This window comes from Hydra viridissima, unplaced genomic scaffold, assembly GCF_058129835.1.
Source record: "Hydra viridissima isolate aposymbiotic clone 2 unplaced genomic scaffold, HvirCarnegie_v1 scaffold_2, whole genome shotgun sequence".
NCBI classification, from domain to species: domain Eukaryota; kingdom Metazoa; phylum Cnidaria; class Hydrozoa; order Anthoathecata; family Hydridae; genus Hydra; species Hydra viridissima.
This window is the reverse complement of record NW_028324301.1, coordinates 27,978,779-28,001,000: the sequence shown is the minus strand read 5'-3', so window position 1 is coordinate 28,001,000 and position 22,222 is coordinate 27,978,779. Positions and strand designations below refer to the sequence as shown.

Below are 22,222 nucleotides of genomic sequence, written 5' to 3'. Positions count from 1 at the left end.
TTAAACGAAAGAGAAAGCACACGAATCTTGCCATCCAATTCTTCTTCTGCAAAGTAGCGAGGCTTTTTATGTACTTTTGCTCTCTAATTTATCTCTATTTACGCAAAGGGTTTTATTTCAATGTAAACACGTATAAAAGAATACTTTGTTAAAAATAATGTTAAAGGAGTTGCGTAAAAAAAAACGTCTGAATAAAGTTTCTTTACAAAAAAAACAACTAAGAAACAAGCGCGCCTAAGAAAAACCAGATCGCGATTCACTAAGTCAAAAAACGAAAGAAACAAAGTTTAAAAGGTCTTTCTAGACAACAAATTCTATTTTTGGCAATGCAGTTTTTGTATTTATGCAACCTAACTTTTGTTTGACTTCTATTTTATTTTACGTTTACCTTGTATTTTATCTTGCCTTTTTGTGTTTTGTGATGTCAAGCTACATAATCTAAACTTAAAAGAAGGAAACTAGGCTAACTTTTCTAGTAGAATATTATGTTGTTGGTTTTGTATGCAGCCTAACTTTAGTTTCATCTATATTTTATTTTGCGTTTATCTTATATTTTATCTTGTCTTTTTGAGTTTTGTATTTTGTGATGTCAAGCTACATAATTTAAACTTAAAAGAAGAAAACTAGGCTAACTTTTCTTTGAAAAATTGTTCAAAAACTACCTTACACCGATAGAGATAGCTCACGAATTTAAAAAGTTGCATCTATTCATCTTCTTCTTCAGCAAAGTAAAGCTTTTTATGCACTTTTACTCTCTAACTTACCTATATTTGCGTAAAGGATTTTATTTAATTCAATTTAAACATAACTAGTAGAATATTATGTTGTTGGTTTTGTATGCAGCCTAACTTTAGTTTCATCTATATTTTATTTTGCGTTTATCTTATATTTTATCTTGTCTTTTTGAGTTTTATATTTTGTGATGTCAAGCTACATAAGCTAAACTTTAAAGAGGAAATTTACGCTAACCTGTCTTTGAAAAACTATTCAAAAACTACCTTTAACAAAGTAGCGAGGCTTTTTATGCGCTTTTACTCTCTAACATACCTATTTTTGCGCAAAGGATTTTATTTAATTCAATTTAAACATGCCTAGTAGATTATTATGTTGTTGGTTTTTTATGCTGCCTAACTTTAGCTACATCTATTTTTCATTTTACGTTTGTCTTATATTTTATTTTATCTTTTTGTGTTCTGTGATGTCAAGCTACATAAGCTAATGTTAAAAGAGGAAAGCTGCGCTAACCTTTCTTTGAAAAACTATTCGAAATCTATTTTTGAGATAATCTAGATTTAAAAGAGGAACACTACGCTAATTTTGCTTTGAAAAAACTCTCGAAAACTAACTTATTCGATAGAGATAGCACACAAATTTAAAAAATTGTATCTACTCATCCACTTCTTCTACAGCAAAGTACTGAGGCTTTTTATGCACTTTTATTCTCTAACATACCTATATTTGCGCAAAGGATTTTATTTAACTCAATGTAAACATACATAGAAGAGTATTGTTACCCGTTTGTTTTATGCAGCCTAACTTTAGTTTCATCTATACATTATATTGCGTTTACCTTATATTTTATCTTGCCTTTGTTAGTTTTGTGTTTTGTTATGTCAAGCTTCATAATCTAATCTTAAAAGGGGAAAACTGCGCTAACTTTTCTTTGAAAAAGTACTCAAAAAGGACCTAAATCGATATAGATAGCTCACAATTTTAAAAAGTTGCATATAGTCATCTTCTTCTTCAGCAAAGTATCGAGGCTTTTTATGGATTTTTACTCTAACTTTCCTATATTTGCGCAAAGGACATTATTTAATTCAACTTAAACATGCCTAGTAGATTATTATGTTGTTGGTTTTTTATGCAGTCTAAACTTTGTTACATCTATATTTTACGATTAACTTATATTTTATCTTGCCTTTTTGAGCTTTGTGTTCTGTGATGTCAAGCTACATAGTCTAAACATAAAAGAGGAAAACTACGCTAAACTTGCTTTGAAAAACTATTCAAAAACTACCTTTAACAAAGTAGCGAGGCTTTTCATGCACTTTTACTCTCTAACATACCTACATTTGCGCAAAGGATTTTATTTAATTCAATTTAAACATGCCTAGTAGATTATTATGTTGTTGGTTTTTTATGCAGCCTAACTTTAGTTTCATCTATATTATGTTTTAGGTTTATCATATATTTTATCTTTTCTTTTTGAGTTTTGAGTTTTGTGATGCCAAGCAACTTAAGCTAAACTTAAAAGTGGAATGCTACGCTAACCTTTCTTTGAAAATCTATTCATAAACTACCCTAGACAAAAGCTAGATTTAAAAGAGGAAAACTACACTATTTTTACTTTGAAAAAACTTTCGAAAACTACCTTAATCGATAGAGATAGCACACGATTTTAAAAAATTGCATATAGTCATCCACTACTTCTGCAGCAAAGTAGCGAGGCTCTTTATGCACTTTTTCTCACTAGTTTGCTTATATTTACGCAAAGGAATTCATTTAATTCAATCCAAACATATATAGAAGATTATTATGTTACGATTTTTTTTTTCTTTTATGCAGCCTAACATTTATTTCACCTACATTTTATTTTACGATTAACTTTTATATTACCTTTCCTTTTAGTGTTTTGTGTTTTGTGATGTCAAGCTACATAAGCCAAACTTTAAAGAGGAAAACTACGCTAAGCTTTCTTTGAAAAACTATTCAAAAACTACCTTAAACAAAGTAGCGAGGCTTTTCATGCACTTTTACTCTCTAACATACCTACATTTGCGCAAAGGATTTTATTTAATTCAATTTAAACATGCCTAGTAGATTATTATGTTGTTGGTTTTTTATGCAGCCTAACTTTAGTTTCATCTATATTATGTTTTAGGTTTATCATATATTTTATCTTTTCTTTTTGAGTTTTGAGTTTTGTGATGCCAAGCAACTTAAGCTAAACTTAAAAGTGGAATGCTACGCTAACCTTTCTTTGAAAATCTATTCATAAACTACCCTAGACAAAAGCTAGATTTAAAAGAGGAAAACTACACTATTTTTACTTTGAAAAAACTTTCGAAAACTACCTTAATCGATAGAGATAGCACACGATTTTAAAAAATTGCATATAGTCATCCACTACTTCTGCAGCAAAGTAGCGAGGCTCTTTATGCACTTTTTCTCACTAGTTTGCTTATATTTACGCAAAGGAATTCATTTAATTCAATCCAAACATATATAGAAGATTATTATGTTACGATTTTTTTTTTCTTTTATGCAGCCTAACATTTATTTCACCTACATTTTATTTTACGATTAACTTTTATATTACCTTTCCTTTTAGTGTTTTGTGTTTTGTGATGTCAAGCTACATAAGCCAAACTTTAAAGAGGAAAACTACGCTAAGCTTTCTTTGAAAAACTATTCAAAAACTACCTTAAACAAAGTAGCGAGGCTTTTTATGCACTTTTACTCTCTAACATACCTACATTTGTGCATAGGGTTTTATTAGATTCTAGTAGGTTATTACGTTGTTGTTTTTTTATGCAGTCTAACTTTAGCTTCATCTATATTTTATTTTACGTTTATCTTATATTTTATTTTGTCTTTTTGAATTTTGTGTTTTGTGATGTCAAGCTACATAAGCTAAACTTAAAAGAGGAAAGCTACGCTAACCTTTCTTTGAAAAGCTGTTCAAAAACTACCTTAGACATAATCTAGATTTAAAAGAGAAAGACTACGCTATTTTTGCTTTGAAAAATCTTTCGAAAACTACCTTAATCGATAGAGATAGCACAGGATTTTAAAAAGTTGTATCTAGTCATCCACTTCTTTCACAGCAAAGTAGCGAGGCTTTCTATGCGCTTTTACTCTCTAACATACCTATTTTTGCGCAAAGGATTTTATTTAATTCAATTTAAACATGCCTAGTAGATTATTATGTTGTTGGTTTTTTATGCTGCCTAACTTTAGCTACATCTATTTTTCATTTTACGTTTGTCTTATATTTTATTTTATCTTTTTGTGTTCTGTGATGTCAAGCTACATAAGCTAATGTTAAAAGAGGAAAGCTGCGCTAACCTTTCTTTGAAAAACTATTCGAAATCTATTTTTGAGATAATCTAGATTTAAAAGAGGAACACTACGCTAATTTTGCTTTGAAAAAACTCTCGAAAACTACCTTATTCAATAGAGATAGCACACAAATTTAAAAAATTGTATCTACTCATCCACTTCTTCTTTTTATGGATTTTTACTCTCTTATTTACCCAAATTTGCGCAAAGGACTTTACTTAATTCAACTTAAACATGTCTAGTAGATTATTAAGTTGTTTGTTTTTTATGCAGCCTAACTTTAGTTTCATTTATATTTTATTTTACGTTTATCTGATACTTTATCTTGTCTTTTTGTGTGTTGTTTTGTCAAGCTACATAAGCTAAACTTAAAAGTGGAAAAGTACGCTAACCTTTCTTTGAAAATCTATTCAAAAACTGCCTTAGACATAAGCTAGATTTAAAAGAGGAAGACTACGCTATTTATGCTTTTAAAAAACTTTCGAAAAATACCTTAATCCATTGAGGTAGTGCACGAATTTACAGTCATCCACTTCTTCTATAGCAAAGTAGCGAGGCTTTTTATGCACTTTTGCGTTCTAATTTATCTCTGTTTACGCATATGGTTTTTGTTTATTTCTATGTAATGATATACAAAAGAGTATTTTGTTAAAGATTATGCTGCAGGAGCTGCGTAAAAAAACTCTGGCGACCTTTCCTTAAGAAAAAAGCAACTGAAAGACATGTGCGCCTTAGAAAATTCAAATCGCGATTCACCAAATTAAAAGACGAAAAGAACGAACTTTAAAAGCTCTCACTAGACATTTGTGTTTATGATAGGCAATGCAGTTTTTGATTTTATGCAGCCTAACATTTGTTTCATCTATATCTTATTTTACGTTTATCTTATACTTTATCTTGCCTTTTTGAGTTTAGTATTTTGTGATGTCATGCTAAATAAACTATACTTTGCTAATTTTTATTTGAAAAAATATTCAAAAACTACCTGAATTATAAGCTAGATCTAAAGGAGGAAAACTACGCTAACTTTTCTTTAAAAAAAATATTTAAAAACTACCTTAAACATAAGCTATATCCAAAAGAGGAAAACTATGCTAACTTTTCTTTAAAAAAATATTTAAAAACTACCTTAAACATAAGCTAGATCTAAAAGAGGAAAACTACGCTAACTTTTCTTTGAAAAAATACTCAAAAACTACCTTAAACATAAGCTAGATCTAAAAGAGGAAAACTACGCTAACAATTCTTTGAAAAAATATTCGAAAACTACCTTTAAACATGATTTAAATTTAATAGATGAAAACTACGCTAACATTTCTTTGAAAAAACATTCAAAAACTACCTTTAAACATGATTTAAATTTAAAAAAGGAAAACTACGCTAACATTTCTTTGAAAAAATATTCAAAAAGTACCTTAATCGAAAGAGATAGCACACGAAATTAAAAAGTTGCATTTAGTCATCCGTTTCTTCTTCATCAAAGTAGCGAGGCGTTTATGCACTTTTTATTCTCTAAGTTATCTCTACTTACGCAAATGGCTTTTGTTTATTTCAATGTAAAACTTTTCAAAAGAGTATTTTGTTAAAGATTATGCTGCAGGGGCTGTGTAAGAAAACTCTGGTGACCTTTCTTTAAGAAAAAGCAACTAAAGTAGATGTGCGCCTAAGAAAATCCAAATTGCGATTCACTAAATTAAAAGACATATACAACAAACTTTAAAAGTGAAACTATTTTTACAAGCGTATTTGGTAAAGATGAAATGTTCTTATGACATTTTAACGTTACGAAAGGGATTTTCTTCTGTTCAAATATTTATTACAATTTAAAGTGTTAAATAATGTTACAGAAACGACCTAAAACGCCTGTTGTATTAATTTAAACGAACAAAATAGATAAAAAAAAAGAAAAACTATCATTAAAAAAAAAAAAGTAAAAAAAGAAAAGAAATAGAAGTTGAGGAAAAATAAAAATAAGAACTTCTAACAAAGAGCTCTTCTTTTTATTTTTCAGATTTTAGATGCTTAATTCCTTGAATGAAAAGTTGAACTGATGACTCACTACTAAGGTTGTTCCTAGCCTTCCGTTCTCAAACTAGGCCATTCTGAGAGGCTGTTTGATTAAGTACCGTTGATAGTAGTATCGCACGTAAGAGACTTCTAAAACTCTGATTATTAATTCCTGGAATGAAGAGATGACTTCATACTCACTAACGAGGTTGTTCTTAGCCATCCGTTCTTAAACTAAGCAAAACAGTGAAGTTGTTTGATTAAGTATCACAGTTTGCTGATTTGCACATGCACCATTGCCGAAACTGTGATGCTTGGTTCCTTGATTGGATTGAAGAAGCTCATCACCATGCATTTTACAAGCTGTCCGTTGTTATGTTTTGCAATTCAGTGGTTCTGTTTTGCAATTCATTTTCTGTTTGTTTAAGTATCATCGATGGTGGTGTCGTGCATGCAAACTTTCCGAAACTCTGATGCTTGTTTTTCTTGAATGGAGAGATGAGCTTATACTTTAGGTGACTTTTAAAACTGCAGTAATTAGTGCCTCGAATGGAAAAACGAACTCATTCATTACAGACCAAGGTTGTTCCTGGCCATCCGTTAACATATTAGGCAACAGTACAGCGAAGCTGTTTGTTTTACAAGCTTTTGTCGTTTCGAGAAATCACTACATTAAGCATTCGATGGTGATACACGACTGATGGCCAGGTTCTGATTTTCGAATGAAAAGAAGAGTCGCATCCGACCACCGGTCGGCTTTCGACGCAAAACAGCTGTACACACTCGTCCAACGATCCAGTGACTAACTGTTGCAACGAGAAAGTTAGCTTTATTTGTCGTGCAGATTGTCCGCTTTGACGTAAAATGCTAGAAATTTGCTGAACGCTCGGTTTGCGCCGCCCAAGAGTCATTCTGTTTCTGCGTTGCCAGCGTCTGTCGGCTAAATACAACTGTAGACTCCGCGCAAGCTTTTTCACCGCAAAAGTTGTACAGAGCCACACCGAAGGCTAAAATCGACTTTAAGGTCGAAGGTTAAAATCGACCCTAGAGGTTTGAAAACGACGTCACGAAATTTTCAAGACATCATCGAAGAAAATTACGGCGGCCAGATGCAACTCTTAGTACTAACTTTACTAATCTTAGTACGTTAAGCATTCCAGTCGAGAGATCAGACGTTTTTTCGTCACCTAAGAGACCGGCCGATGCGTTTGCGACGCTGCGGAAAGAAAGAAGATGGCAAACCACAGGGTTGTTACCGTAACAAACCTCCGTGAGTACCTCCATCTCGAGTGGCTTTTGAAGAAACGTTCGTTTTAAACTCAAAGGGATGGTTGTTAAAGCTCACAAACGCCTGGTTAACGATTTTCTAACGGCAGACACCGTGTTTACAATGGATACAGACCGATTAACTGAGCCCAAAGCGCAAGATCTATCAGAAAACTCCTCTAGGTCGATGCAACGAGACGACTAGACACGTGCGTCTAAAGGCATTTTACAATTGAAGGACGCCCCTCGTGGGCCCTTTAACCTTAACACTAAACTCCTGCTTGATATCCTCGTCCCCAGGTTTCCAAACCGTAACCCCAACCCCCTCTAATCCTAACCCCCTTACCCTCTAACTCTCCCCCCTCAAAAAAACAAAAAACATAAAAAAGCAAACAAAACGAAAAAAAAACTTGCTTCCCTCCTCACTTTTAGCTCTAGGATGCAACACCTTTTTGCCGCCCTCCGCTAGAAGGGAGTAGGGAGTAACGAAAGCTTGACATCAAAGTAGCGTTTCGTATGAGATTTGTTTGCCAAAATTTGAGCGTTTTTAAAAAAGCCAAGACTTCGTCAGAGGGGTTTCTTCTTTTCTCCTAAAGCTATCGATCGATTAAAAAGCTCAAAGCAAAGAAATTCAAAACAAAATACAAAAACGGGAAGTTTTAGTTTCTGCACCACAAGCCAAGCACTAGTTCAAACTGGAGATAATAAAAGGAAATCGAATGATCTCACTTCTCAAACCACTGAGCTGCCATTGGTCGGCAGTCTCTTGTTTGGAGACCATTGAGCTGCCATTGGTTGGCTGTTTAATCGTTGCGATTGGTCGGCAGTTTTATCGTTGGAGACCATTGAGAGATATAAAAGGAATTTTTTTTTTGAGCACAACATTAAACGTTAAATCGTTAGATGTTGTTATAAAGGCACCATTAGAATGCGATGTCCTCAAATATTTTCCTCGATATTTTAATAAGTAAACAAAAACAAAACTAAGTCTTGCAACTGGCGAAAACTTTCAATAAGCAAACAAAGCAACAACTTTCCTTTCGAGTTTTTTACATTTTAAACAAAAGACAAACAAAGAAAAAAAAAAAACAAACAAAAACAAAAACAAAAACAAAAAAACAAAACAAAAACAAAACAGAAAAGGGAGAATGAGTGAGTCGACTGATTTCGCTCAACTGTCTTAAACGAGAAGTCATAAACGTTTGCTTGTGCCAGCAAGTTGCAAATTAAGTTGTAAATGAACTGCACCGCAAAAACTTAACCACAGTTTATTAAGCATATTAAGCCTTTGCTGACATGTTAAGACATTTTAAGCCTTTGCTATTATCATGAGGCTTTTGCTCCACGAGCCAAAAAAGTACGCTAGAGTTGACAAACTGCATCGCGGTCGAAAAGTGTAATTACGCCAACACTTTTATCCGTTTTAAGCATTTCGTTTTCGCACGAACAACAATTAAAGCAGCTCGTTGAGCTTAACGACGTTCGTATTTTTTTTCGAAGCCAAAACTTCGGCTATAAGTAGAATGAAGAGGCACTTCGAAAAACAACAAAGCTGTTCGCAGTCGATAGCAACGAGCGACAACATCTCTGCGAGTCTGGCATCAAGGTAAACAGTTTTTTTACATTTTCATTTGTTAGTGCCACTTTTGCGTACATTATGTATTCAAAAATTTGTTGCTGACGCTAGATTTTTCGTTTTCAATGAACAACAGTTGCAACCTCTAGCCGTTTGCTAAAACAGCTTGCTAGGACAACCAAATCAATCATATGTTGTGAAAATTTCTTTTTGTTCAACTGACTAAGGAAGATCGAGCGAACGCTTTTTTTTTTATAACTTGTTTGTATCATATTGCTATTAAGAAAACAGCGTTGTGTATACTAAACGTGACATAATTGGCAATTATCCGTAACTAAAAATAAGATAGAAATTACAAACTTGATACCATATTTTAATTACTCTAACAAAACTAGACGTCATCGCGTGAGAAAATAAATGTTCATAACACATAACCTATTTTTTTGTTTTTTTTTTCTTCTCTTTTTTCCTTTTAATCTCTTTTCTTTCGTCCAAAAAGCGTTTTGATTTTTGCCTCGCCACAAGCGATGAAATCGATAAAAAAACCTGCTCGGACATTCTCAATTCTCAACAACAAAAGCAATCAAAGTTCTAGCTCTCGAGCACGTGCGCCGACAGGTTGATGAAACCGTTCAAATATGCTCGATCGCTAGAATTTAAAGAAAGAAACAAGCCAGAAACAAACCAAAATAAAAAAAAACAAAAACAAAAATGGACATCTTTAGAACGCTTAAATTTTATAAAATATTTTCCTCTGCGTTTTTAACCAGCTAAACTGTCGTAAAGTTTTTTCGGTGCAGTTCATTTAAAAAACTTAGTTTTCAACTTTTAAACGTTTTAGACTTCTCGTTTAAGGCAGTCGAAAGAAATGAGTCGACTCACTCTCTCTCTCCCTATTCGGTTTTGTTTTTGTTTATTTGTTTTTGTTTTTTCTTCGTTTGCCTTCGTTTGCCTTTGTTTGCTTTTGGAAAAGTTGTCGCCATGCGAGACTTAGTTTTTTTTTTTTTTTGCTCAAATTGAGCACAAGTGAGTTTCTAGTCTTGAAAGTGTGCAAAGTGTGGGCCAATCTGGTGGCTGGAGTGATGACACGTGAATGCTGGAAATTCCAGACTTTGAGCGGATTCAGCGTACATAGAAAGAAAATGTAGCATTCACGTGGGTCTCTCCTAAGCGTGCCATTGGTCGGTCTGCTGTCCTTAAGTACCCCCCTCCCCCCCCTCAACGTCACGTTTGCTCAACTTTCTCGGTCTTTGGCGCCCAGAGAAAGCTTGAGGAAGGATAAAAAATGGCGAGGTTTCGGTACTGCGTTTTCTGTTTTTCTTATTTGTTTTTGTTTGTTTGCTTGTTTGTTTGTTTGTTTGTTTGTTAATTTTTTTAATTTTTTTTTTTTTTTGTTTGTTTCGTTCGTTTGTTTGTTTGTTTGTTTCGTTTGCTTCGTTTGTTTTGTGATGTTTTGTTTTCCCTTCTTGATGGCACAAAACAGAAGCAAACAAGACTTTCGGTTATATTCGGTTATATTCGGTTCAATAAAAGTTTGTTGGTTTCTGCACAACAACAACAACAACCACAACAACAAAAGTCCCTCTGTCCCTCAAAAGCAGTTTCTCCTCTGTCCTAAAGAAGAGCCTCTTTGTAATCGATCTTGTCTGAATGCAGCTCTCCTTTTGCCTACAGGTTTTTATTCCAACCCTTTTGTTGTTGTTAGTGCCATGTTGTTGTTATTGTTATACTCTGTAAAAGCAGTTGTTGCTGTTGTACTTGTTTGTTGTTTCTAAAGACACTGTTGTTGCTGCTGTTAGCGCTGTTAGTAATCACCCACTTGGCTTGTATTTTTGTTTCTTGTTTTTGTTTTTTGTTTTATTTATAAACACTCTCTGAGTAAGTGATGCTGTTGCTGTTGTTGTTGTTACAGTTGCAATGAGTGTTTGTTAATGTTCCCCCACTTGGCTTGTACTTTTGTTTTCTGTTTTGTTTTGTTTTTTTTTTGTTTTTGTTTTTTTTTTCTCAACACTCTCTGAGTAAGTGATGCTGTTGCTGTAGTCGTTGTTATAGTTGCAATGAGTGTTTGTTAATGTTCACCAACTTGGCTTGTTTATAATCTATTTTATTTTATCAACACTCTCTGAGTCAGTGATGGTGTTGCTGTTGCTGTTGTCGTTATTATGCTTGCAATGGGAGTTGTTACTGTTCACCCACTTTGCTTGTTTTGTTTTTATTTCTTTATTTTATCAACACCCTTTGAGCCAGTGATGCTGTTGCTGTTGTTGTTGTTATAGTTGCAATGAGTGTTGTTAATGTTCACCCACTTTGCTTGTGTTTTTGTTTTTGTTTATCAACACCCTTTGTGTCAGTGATGCTGTTGCTGTTGTTCTTATTACAGTTGCAATGAGTGTTTGTTAATGTTCACCAACTTGGCTTGTTTATAATCTATTTTGTTTTATCAACACTCTCTGAGTCAGTGATGCTGATGCTGTTGTTGTTATTGTGCTTGCAATAAGTGTTGTTAATGTTCACCCACTTTGCTTGTTTTGTTTGTGCTTTTGTTTTTGTTTATCAACACCCTTTGAGTCACTGATGCTGTTGCTGTTGGTGTTATTATAGTTGCAATGAGTGTTAATGTTCACCCACTTTGCTTGCTTTATTTGTTTGTTGCTTTTTTTTTTATCAACACCCTGCGAGTTAGTGATGCTGTTGCTGCTTTTGTCATTTTACTTGTATTTATAGTTGTTACTGTTCAGCCACTTTGCTTGTTTTTTAATCTGTTTTATTTTATCACCACTCTCTGAGTCAGTGATGATGTTGCTGATGCTGTTGTTGTTATTTTACTTGCAATGATAGCTGTTACTGTTCAGCCACTTTGCTTGTTTTGTTTGTTTGTTTGTTTGTTTTTTTTATCAATATCCTCTGAGTAAGTGATGCTGTTGCTGTTGTTGTTGTTATAGTTGCAATGAGTGTTTGTTAATGTTCCCCCCCTTGGCTTGTACTTCTGTTTTCTGTTTTGTTTTGTTTTTGTTTTTTTTGTTGTTTTTTTTCTCAACACTCTCTGAGTAAGTGATGCTGTTGCTGTAGTCGTTGTTATAGTTGCAATGAGTGTTTGTTAATGTTCACAAACTTGGCATGTTTATAATCTATTTTATTTTATCAACACTCTCTGAGTCAGTGATGCTGATGCTGTTGTTGTTATTATGCTTGCAATAAGTGTTGTTAATGTTCACCCACTCTGCTTGTTTTGTTTGTGCCTTTGTTTTTGTTTATCAACACCCTTTGAGTCACTGATGCTGTTGCTGTTGGTGTTATTATAGTTGCAATGAGTGTTAATGTTCACCCACTTTGCTTGCTTTATTTGTTTGTTGCTTTTTTTTTTATCAACACCCTGCGAGTTAGTGATGCTGTTGCTGCTTTTGTCATTTTACTTGTATTTATAGTTGTTACTGTTTAGCCACTTTGCTTGTTTTTTAATCTGTTTTATTTTATCACCACTCTCTGAGTCAGTGATGATGTTGCTGATGCTGTTGTTGTTATTTTACTTGCAATGATAGCTGTTAGCTGTTACTGTTCAGCCACTTTGCTTGTTTTTTTTTTGTTTTTGTTTTGTTTGTTTGTTTGTTTGTTTTTTTATATATCCTCTGAGTTAGTGATGCTGTTGTTGTTATTATGCTTTCAATGAGAGCTGTTACTGTTCACCCACTTTGTTTGTTTATAATCTGTTTTATTTTATCAACACTCTCTGAGTCAGTGATGCTGATGCTGATGCTGTTGTTGTTATTATGCTTGCAGTGAGAGTTGTTACTGTTCACCCACTTTGCTTGCTTATTGTCTATTTTATTTTGTCAACACTCTCTGAGTCAGTGATGCTGATGCTGATGCTGTTGTTGTTATTATGCTTGCAATGAGAGTTGTTACTGTTCACCCAATTTGCTTGTTTTGTTTTTTTATTTGTTTTTTTGTTTGTTTTTGTTTTGCTTGTTTTTTTTTATCAATACCCTCTGAGTCAGTGATGCTGTTGCTGTTGTTGTTGTTGTTGTTATAGTTGCAATGAGTGTTTGTTAATGTTCCCCCACTTGGCTTGTACTTTTGTTTTCTTTTTTGTTATGTCAACACTCTCTGAGTCAGTGATGCTGATGCTGTTGTTATTATGCTTGCAATGAGAGTTGTTACTGTTGTAGTTATGTCTGTCATTTGTCCTTGTTAGCAAGTTCTATTTGCCCTCTCTTGCCTTTTTTCAACACAGTTTCTTTCTTTGAGTCATATGGTTGCGAGATCCTCTCAAACTCCATCTCTTTATTTATTTGTTTCTTTTTTTTTTTTTTTTTTCTCATTCTCCTTCTCATAATAGCAATCACTGCTGCCACCATGCATGTAATGCTAGTTGCTCTCATTCTTTTTCATTTGCTAGTGGAAACTTTGTTTCTTCTTGTTGCTCTCTTTTCTTTCTTTTTTCTCTTTTGCAGAGGATTCGAAAAAACACAGCTCTTCCCTGCAGTTGTAAACATTCCAGGATTCCAGGATGCAGGCAGAAGAAAAACACTCTCACTAACTGTCTTCTTTTTTTTAGCATAAACCGTTGCAAACAAACACCTGAACATGTCTTCTTCACAAGAAAACAACACTGTTGTTGCCCCTTCTCCGAACTCTAAAGCGAAAAAAAAGAAAAGAAGGCAGTCACAAGAACAGAGAGACTTAAAGCTCAAAAACAAAGTCAGGGCCGCATTAGTTGCAGCGTGTGGCTCCGTAAACAGGGTTGTACCTTTCTATGGTACCAAGAAGAGGTACGCTGTTAGCTGTCCGATGCCTTTGTGCAAACATTCCTCCACAAGCATTAAAAGACACTTGACTAAAAAAGATCATTCTTGGACTTTGGATGAAGCTTCCATCTTTTACTCTGCAATGGTCAGGAAGTTTCAGCATGCTCGTCTCGAACGCAAGTCCGGCTGTCCAAAACCTTACCCCTGTTTGCAATGTTGGAAGTATTACGACCGACTGGACATACACTTGAAAGAGACTCATTTCTACGATTCCAAGACGATCAAACAAAAGATTGCAGAGGCAAAGCGATACGACAACGACAAGCTCTATGTCCCTCAATTTATTCGACCTGCCTTCTTTGGTATTAAGCCAGTAGCTGAACAAGCGTCTGCATCAGGCTCTGCATCCTCTGCTCCTGGGCCTTCCTCCTCTTTTTCTTCTCCGGTTCTTTCCTCTGATCCTCTTTTAAGCTTGCCCTCATCAGTTGCTGGTTCGTCCGAGGCTCCTTCTGCAAACCACTGCACCTCTGTAGAAAACAAAGAGCTGAACACCGAATCCGTCCTAGACTCTGATTTTAATTCCTTAAAGCACTTGGTTTCCAACTCCTCCGTCTTGACAGAAGATAAGAGACTCTTGTTTCAGCTGGACAAAGATGCTTTTCACTTTTATTACCAGTCAGCAGATGAGCTCTTCAGAGATTTTGAAAAGTGGCTTGTGGTAGCCAACAACAACACTTTGTCACAAGCAAAGATCTACAAAAATGCAGTTGTTGAAATATTGACATGTTGTGACAGCACGCTGACGCTGCACCCGAACGCTCTCACCAATTCCAACGTTTTGGAGGATAGATACTTTTCCATGCACTTTAAAAACATTCAGCTCAATTCCAAGCTGAGTGAACTTGACCAAACAAAAGCCATGTCTTGTCACACGTTGTACAACCGCCTTGTCTACCTTTGTCTCCTGTTTCGTTTCAGTGAAGCCAGGAATGTCTATTTCGGACTTTCTCATGAGGCCATCCGACGTTTGCGCTGCAAGGTGGAGGAGTTACAAAAAGTGCTGAGGCCCTTTCGTTCTTTGAGGAGGAGCCTTGTGAAAAGCAAAAAATGCATCAACATCATCAATGTCAGTTTGCTGAACGAATATGGCAAGTCTGCATACGTAAGACAGTTAGTGGAATCGATTAGAAAGCCGTCTCTTACACCGACTAGAGACAATGCTGTGTCTCTACGAAACCATCTTCTGCTCTCTGTCACTGTAATTAACAGTTTAAGAAAATCTAACATTGCTCTTTTAAACATTAGAGACTACATGGCTGCTGAGAAGAGTGAGTGTGGATATTGCATTGTGCAAGAGCGCTACAAAACAGCATACAAGTACGGAGCCAAAAACATTCTAGTGCCGAACGACTTGAAAGTGTTGATCGATATTTATTTGCTGAGATACAGAGACCTTCTTGTCAACGACTCTCACTACATGGCTGCAGACACCAAGACTGTTTTGGAGTTGAGCGACTGCTACAGGCCCCTTTTTCCATCGATGAGACCCAACAAAGACGAATGTGTGACACTCGGTGCAACTAGAGTGCCTGTTTACCAGATGGGTTCCTCTGCTATCTCCTCTTGCCTGACGTCCTGCTTCAGAAAAAGCCAAGTAAACATTCCCATGAAGCGTCTTACTCCCACTTGCATTCGCGGTTCGATAGCCACTTACTTTGCCAACAACAGCAAAGAAGATCGCGAGCGGTTTGCTACACTCTACATGAAGCACAGCAGGAACACAATGGATAGCTTTTATGTGTCCCAGTGGAACGCTGCAGAGGAGTTGCGCTTTGCCCTGGGCATCGGACAGTCCTTCGGAGTCATAGAGTCTTTGACTGTTGAAAAGTCTGAGAGACCACCAAAGAAGGAGAAGGATGTGATGGACTGGCTCCAAACTAATGCAGAGGAGTACGGTTTTCATGAGGTTGAGGACATCTTTGAGGAAGATTTAGACTCCGGTTCTGACTCTGAAGAATGTGCTGCTACTTTCAGCTGTACCACAGTGGTTCCGTTTTCTCCAGCTGTAGAAAACAATGTTCCTTTAGAGGATAGCAACGACCATGCCGTAGATTTCTTGTGTGAACCTACCTCAACTCCTGTTTCGTCTGTTCCATCTGAACAAACAATCGCTGGTCCAGTTCTTGAACTATCCCCTGCTCTTGCACAACTAGTTCCTAACGAACAAGCTGTTTGTATGGATGTAGATCAGACTCTAGCTGTTCCTGTTGGCACAGCTTGTTCTCCTCTTGCATTAACATTATTTCCTGATGAACCGGATTTTATTGAACACCATGCAAAACTTTCTCCAGTTTACTTTAATGAGCAAGTGGTTGCCAAACCTGTTTCTGCTTCTCCTTCTCAGCAAGTCGCTTTCTGTCCTTCAAAAGAGGTCTTTTCTGTTCCTCTGACTCCTAGCCTTGTTGCTTTTCAGCAAACATTGGCCAAACCCAGTTTGTTTCTTTCATCTGATCCAGTTTCAGCTGTTCCTGTCCAACAGGCTGGTACTGTTCTTGCAAAGCAGCTCTCACCTTATGCTGTTCAATCTGTTGGTAGCCTATTTAGCCAAAGTCTTGCCTCTACATCCAGAGGTAAATTCTTTTTGATTTTTGATTTTTATGCAAATCTCAACACGCTTTCAAAAAATGAAAATGCCCAAATCAACTCCTTGCTCTATTGTTATTGTTAGAGCTGTAAAAAAAACAAAACAAAACAAAAAAACAACACAGAAGTGTGTATGTATTTGTTGCAGGACTAATTCTGTGATTGCTTAAATGTTTATACAAGTGAATGATACTAAAACTGATTATGTTTTAGAAGTAAAAGATCCAAGAAGAAAAAAAATCAAGTTGGAAATGCCATCTTTCACTCAAGAACTCATCGGTAATGTAAAACCTAATTTATACAAAGATATATAAACACAAACCTCTTCTTGCACAATTTCAGATGGTTAACTGTTAACAAAAACTAGCCATCATTGCTAAGTGCACTTTTAGAAAGTTGTGTCTACCCGATTTCTAATGATGAAGTTAGAAACATCACCGTTAGAAATCATGCACAGCTTGTTATCATCTCTAACACTTAGAAACTGTTGATGGTTTTTATGAATTAGAAAAATGAACATGGTTTTATTTTATTTCAGGATCAACTCAGCCAAGAACAAAGGAAAACAAAGCAGAAGTTAGCCAATGCCATTTAGGTAATCTTTCAAAAACCAGTTATTGCTATCAGTGCAAACAATAAGGTCAACAAAAAAAAATAAATAAAAAAACAGAATAAATCTTGTCTTACTTCAGAACCAAATGAATATTTGATTTAATCACTTTGTGTTATGACTTGAGTTTGTAAAATTTTAGATGAAATAGTTGAAGAGCTGAATGCTTGCCCTGGCCACAACGAATGGTTCAACACCAGAAGTTTTCCACGATGTGCAGCTTTGGTGTTGGCATACATCTTGCAAGACGTGTTTACAGATGTAAGCTCAAGTTGCTCGTACAAAGATTACCTTGGCATCTTGGCAAATCATAGCAGTGACAAGCTCATTCATGTCTTGCAAAAGTACTCCTACCAAAGCCATATTAAAGACAAAATTAAAAACATGAAGCTAAAAATTCAAAAAGAGGGTAGTTTAGAAAAGTTTGTTCAATATGGCAATATCGTGAAACCATTTATGTAGTTTAGATAAGTTTGTTCAGTTTGGCAATAAAGATGGGCCTTTTGTGTAGTTTGTTTTATCTATGCTTTTGCAAATATTTTTATCTGTTTCGCTAAAGACATAATAAACAAGAAGTTCTGTTAAACTGTTCTCACATTTCTTATTTAAAGATAGTTCAAACTTTTTTTTATCTTTAAAAAAAAAAAAAAGAAGTCGTTTTGTTATTCTGTGAAAACTTTTAATAGAGTTGCATTTAGAATTACTTCTGATGTTTTTAAGAGTTTGTTAAAAAGCAAAATAATATTTCCTGTGATGTTAAACTGCATAAGTGAAATTTAAAAAAGGAAAACTGCTCCAACCATTTTTCGGAAAAAGAAATCAAAAAGTTCCTTATTTTAAAAGATCTAGACATCCATTTCTTCTTCAGCAAAATAGCGAGGCTTTTTTATGAACTCTTACTCTCTATTTTTTCATATCTTTACACAAAGGATTTTATTTAGTTCAATGTAAACATACATAGAAGTATATTATGTTTTTTTTTTTTTTTTTGTTTTTATGCAGTCTAACTTTTGTTTCACTTCTATTTTATTTTACGTTTATCTTGTATTTTATCATGCCTTATTGGTTTTTGCGTTTTGTGATGTCAAGCTGCGTAAGCTAAACTTAAAAGGGGAAAACTACGCTAACTTTTCTTTGAAAAAATATTCAAGAAGTACCTTAAACGAAAGAGAAAGCACACGAATCTTGCCATCCAATTCTTCTTCTGCAAAGTAGCGAGGCTTTTTATGTACTTTTGCTCTCTAATTTATCTCTATTTACGCAAAGGGTTTTATTTCAATGTAAACACGTATAAAAGAATACTTTGTTAAAAATAATGTTAAAGGAGTTGCGTAAAAAAAAACGTCTGAATAAAGTTTCTTTACAAAAAAAACAACTAAGAAACAAGCGCGCCTAAGAAAAACCAGATCGCGATTCACTAAGTCAAAAAACGAAAGAAACAAAGTTTAAAAGGTCTTTCTAGACAACAAATTCTATTTTTGGCAATGCAGTTTTTGTATTTATGCAACCTAACTTTTGTTTGACTTCTATTTTATTTTACGTTTACCTTGTATTTTATCTTGCCTTTTTGTGTTTTGTGATGTCAAGCTACATAATCTAAACTTAAAAGAAGGAAACTAGGCTAACTTTTCTAGTAGAATATTATGTTGTTGGTTTTGTATGCAGCCTAACTTTAGTTTCATCTATATTTTATTTTGCGTTTATCTTATATTTTATCTTGTCTTTTTGAGTTTTGTATTTTGTGATGTCAAGCTACATAATTTAAACTTAAAAGAAGAAAACTAGGCTAACTTTTCTTTGAAAAATTGTTCAAAAACTACCTTACACCGATAGAGATAGCTCACGAATTTAAAAAGTTGCATCTATTCATCTTCTTCTTCAGCAAAGTAAAGCTTTTTATGCACTTTTACTCTCTAACTTACCTATATTTGCGTAAAGGATTTTATTTAATTCAATTTAAACATAACTAGTAGAATATTATGTTGTTGGTTTTGTATGCAGCCTAACTTTAGTTTCATCTATATTTTATTTTGCGTTTATCTTATATTTTATCTTGTCTTTTTGAGTTTTATATTTTGTGATGTCAAGCTACATAAGCTAAACTTTAAAGAGGAAATTTACGCTAACCTGTCTTTGAAAAACTATTCAAAAACTACCTTTAACAAAGTAGCGAGGCTTTTTATGCGCTTTTACTCTCTAACATACCTATTTTTGCGCAAAGGATTTTATTTAATTCAATTTAAACATGCCTAGTAGATTATTATGTTGTTGGTTTTTTATGCAGCCTAACTTTAGCTACATCTATTTTTCATTTTACGTTTGTCTTATATTTTATTTTATCTTTTTGTGTTCTGTGATGTCAAGCTACATAAGCTAATGTTAAAAGAGGAAAGCTGCGCTAACCTTTCTTTGAAAAACTATTCGAAATCTATTTTTGAGATAATCTAGATTTAAAAGAGGAACACTACGCTAATTTTGCTTTGAAAAAACTCTCGAAAACTAACTTATTCGATAGAGATAGCACACAAATTTAAAAAATTGTATCTACTCATCCACTTCTTCTACAGCAAAGTACTGAGGCTTTTTATGCACTTTTATTCTCTAACATACCTATATTTGCGCAAAGGATTTTATTTAACTCAATGTAAACATACATAGAAGAGTATTGTTACCCGTTTGTTTTATGCAGCCTAACTTTAGTTTCATCTATACATTATATTGCGTTTACCTTATATTTTATCTTGCCTTTGTTAGTTTTGTGTTTTGTTATGTCAAGCTTCATAATCTAATCTTAAAAGGGGAAAACTGCGCTAACTTTTCTTTGAAAAAGTACTCAAAAAGGACCTAAATCGATATAGATAGCTCACAATTTTAAAAAGTTGCATATAGTCATCTTCTTCTTCAGCAAAGTATCGAGGCTTTTTATGGATTTTTACTCTAACTTTCCTATATTTGCGCAAAGGACATTATTTAATTCAACTTAAACATGCCTAGTAGATTATTATGTTGTTGGTTTTTTATGCAGTCTAAACTTTGTTACATCTATATTTTACGATTAACTTATATTTTATCTTGCCTTTTTGAGCTTTGTGTTCTGTGATGTCAAGCTACATAGTCTAAACATAAAAGAGGAAAACTACGCTAAACTTGCTTTGAAAAACTATTCAAAAACTACCTTTAACAAAGTAGCGAGGCTTTTCATGCACTTTTACTCTCTAACATACCTACATTTGCGCAAAGGATTTTATTTAATTCAATTTAAACATGCCTAGTAGATTATTATGTTGTTGGTTTTTTATGCAGCCTAACTTTAGTTTCATCTATATTATGTTTTAGGTTTATCATATATTTTATCTTTTCTTTTTGAGTTTTGAGTTTTGTGATGCCAAGCAACTTAAGCTAAACTTAAAAGTGGAATGCTACGCTAACCTTTCTTTGAAAATCTATTCATAAACTACCCTAGACAAAAGCTAGATTTAAAAGAGGAAAACTACACTATTTTTACTTTGAAAAAACTTTCGAAAACTACCTTAATCGATAGAGATAGCACACGATTTTAAAAAATTGCATATAGTCATCCACTACTTCTGCAGCAAAGTAGCGAGGCTCTTTATGCACTTTTTCTCACTAGTTTGCTTATATTTACGCAAAGGAATTCATTTAATTCAATCCAAACATATATAGAAGATTATTATGTTACGATTTTTTTTTTCTTTTATGCAGCCTAACATTTATTTCACCTACATTTTATTTTACGATTAACTTTTATATTACCTTTCCTTTTAGTGTTTTGTGTTTTGTGATGTCAAGCTACATAAGCCAAACTTTAAAGAGGAAAACTACGCTAAGCTTTCTTTGAAAAACTATTCAAAAACTACCTTAAACAAAGTAGCGAGGCTTTTTATGCACTTTTACTCTCTAACATACCTACATTTGTGCATAGGGTTTTATTAGATTCTAGTAGGTTATTACGTTGTTGTTTTTTTATGCAGTCTAACTTTAGCTTCATCTATATTTTATTTTACGTTTATCTTATATTTTATTTTGTCTTTTTGAATTTTGTGTTTTGTGATGTCAAGCTACATAAGCTAAACTTAAAAGAGGAAAGCTACGCTAACCTTTCTTTGAAAAGCTGTTCAAAAACTACCTTAGACATAATCTAGATTTAAAAGAGAAAGACTACGCTATTTTTGCTTTGAAAAATCTTTCGAAAACTACCTTAATCGATAGAGATAGCACAGGATTTTAAAAAGTTGTATCTAGTCATCCACTTCTTTCACAGCAAAGTAGCGAGGCTTTCTATGCGCTTTTACTCTCTAACATACCTATTTTTGCGCAAAGGATTTTATTTAATTCAATTTAAACATGCCTAGTAGATTATTATGTTGTTGGTTTTTTATGCTGCCTAACTTTAGCTACATCTATTTTTCATTTTACGTTTGTCTTATATTTTATTTTATCTTTTTGTGTTCTGTGATGTCAAGCTACATAAGCTAATGTTAAAAGAGGAAAGCTGCGCTAACCTTTCTTTGAAAAACTATTCGAAATCTATTTTTGAGATAATCTAGATTTAAAAGAGGAACACTACGCTAATTTTGCTTTGAAAAAACTCTCGAAAACTACCTTATTCAATAGAGATAGCACACAAATTTAAAAAATTGTATCTACTCATCCACTTCTTCTTTTTATGGATTTTTACTCTCTTATTTACCCAAATTTGCGCAAAGGACTTTACTTAATTCAACTTAAACATGTCTAGTAGATTATTAAGTTGTTTGTTTTTTATGCAGCCTAACTTTAGTTTCATTTATATTTTATTTTACGTTTATCTGATACTTTATCTTGTCTTTTTGTGTGTTGTTTTGTCAAGCTACATAAGCTAAACTTAAAAGTGGAAAAGTACGCTAACCTTTCTTTGAAAATCTATTCAAAAACTGCCTTAGACATAAGCTAGATTTAAAAGAGGAAGACTACGCTATTTATGCTTTTAAAAAACTTTCGAAAAATACCTTAATCCATTGAGGTAGTGCACGAATTTACAGTCATCCACTTCTTCTATAGCAAAGTAGCGAGGCTTTTTATGCACTTTTGCGTTCTAATTTATCTCTGTTTACGCATATGGTTTTTGTTTATTTCTATGTAATGATATACAAAAGAGTATTTTGTTAAAGATTATGCTGCAGGAGCTGCGTAAAAAAACTCTGGCGACCTTTCCTTAAGAAAAAAGCAACTGAAAGACATGTGCGCCTTAGAAAATTCAAATCGCGATTCACCAAATTAAAAGACGAAAAGAACGAACTTTAAAAGCTCTCA

The 22,222-nt window shown here is 33.9% G+C and overlaps 1 protein-coding gene across 2 annotated transcripts; it reads left to right on the top strand.

Annotated features, from left to right (window-relative positions):
• The first annotated feature begins 10,137 nt into the window (after positions 1–10,137).
• LOC149892740 (uncharacterized) lies at positions 10,138–17,419 on the top strand. Of its 2 annotated transcripts, XM_090080165.1 has the most exons (5): positions 10,138–10,210; positions 13,467–16,286; positions 16,513–16,578; positions 16,838–16,894; positions 17,052–17,419. In XM_090080165.1, the coding sequence occupies exons 2-5, from the start codon at positions 13,496–13,498 to the stop codon at positions 17,369–17,371; spliced, it is 3,234 nt and encodes a 1,077-aa protein (XP_089936291.1). In that variant the 5' UTR covers positions 10,138–10,210; positions 13,467–13,495; the 3' UTR covers positions 17,372–17,419. The 2 variants fall into 2 exon arrangements, with proteins under 2 accessions (XP_089936291.1, XP_089936292.1); XM_090080166.1 differs by lacking the exon at positions 10,138–10,210 and having other exon boundaries at positions 12,462–16,286.
• The last annotated feature ends 4,803 nt before the right edge of the window (positions 17,420–22,222 follow it).

Coding starts and splice junctions, on each gene's coding strand:
- LOC149892740 (XM_090080165.1), top strand. CDS start 13,496: ATGTCTTCTTCACAAGAAAACAACACTGTTGTTGCCCCTTCTCCGAAC. Junction 16,287..16,512: donor TCTTGCCTCTACATCCAGAG/GTAAATTCTTTT, acceptor ATTATGTTTTAG/AAGTAAAAGATCCAAGAAGA. Junction 16,895..17,051: donor AGTTAGCCAATGCCATTTAG/GTAATCTTTCAA, acceptor GTAAAATTTTAG/ATGAAATAGTTGAAGAGCTG.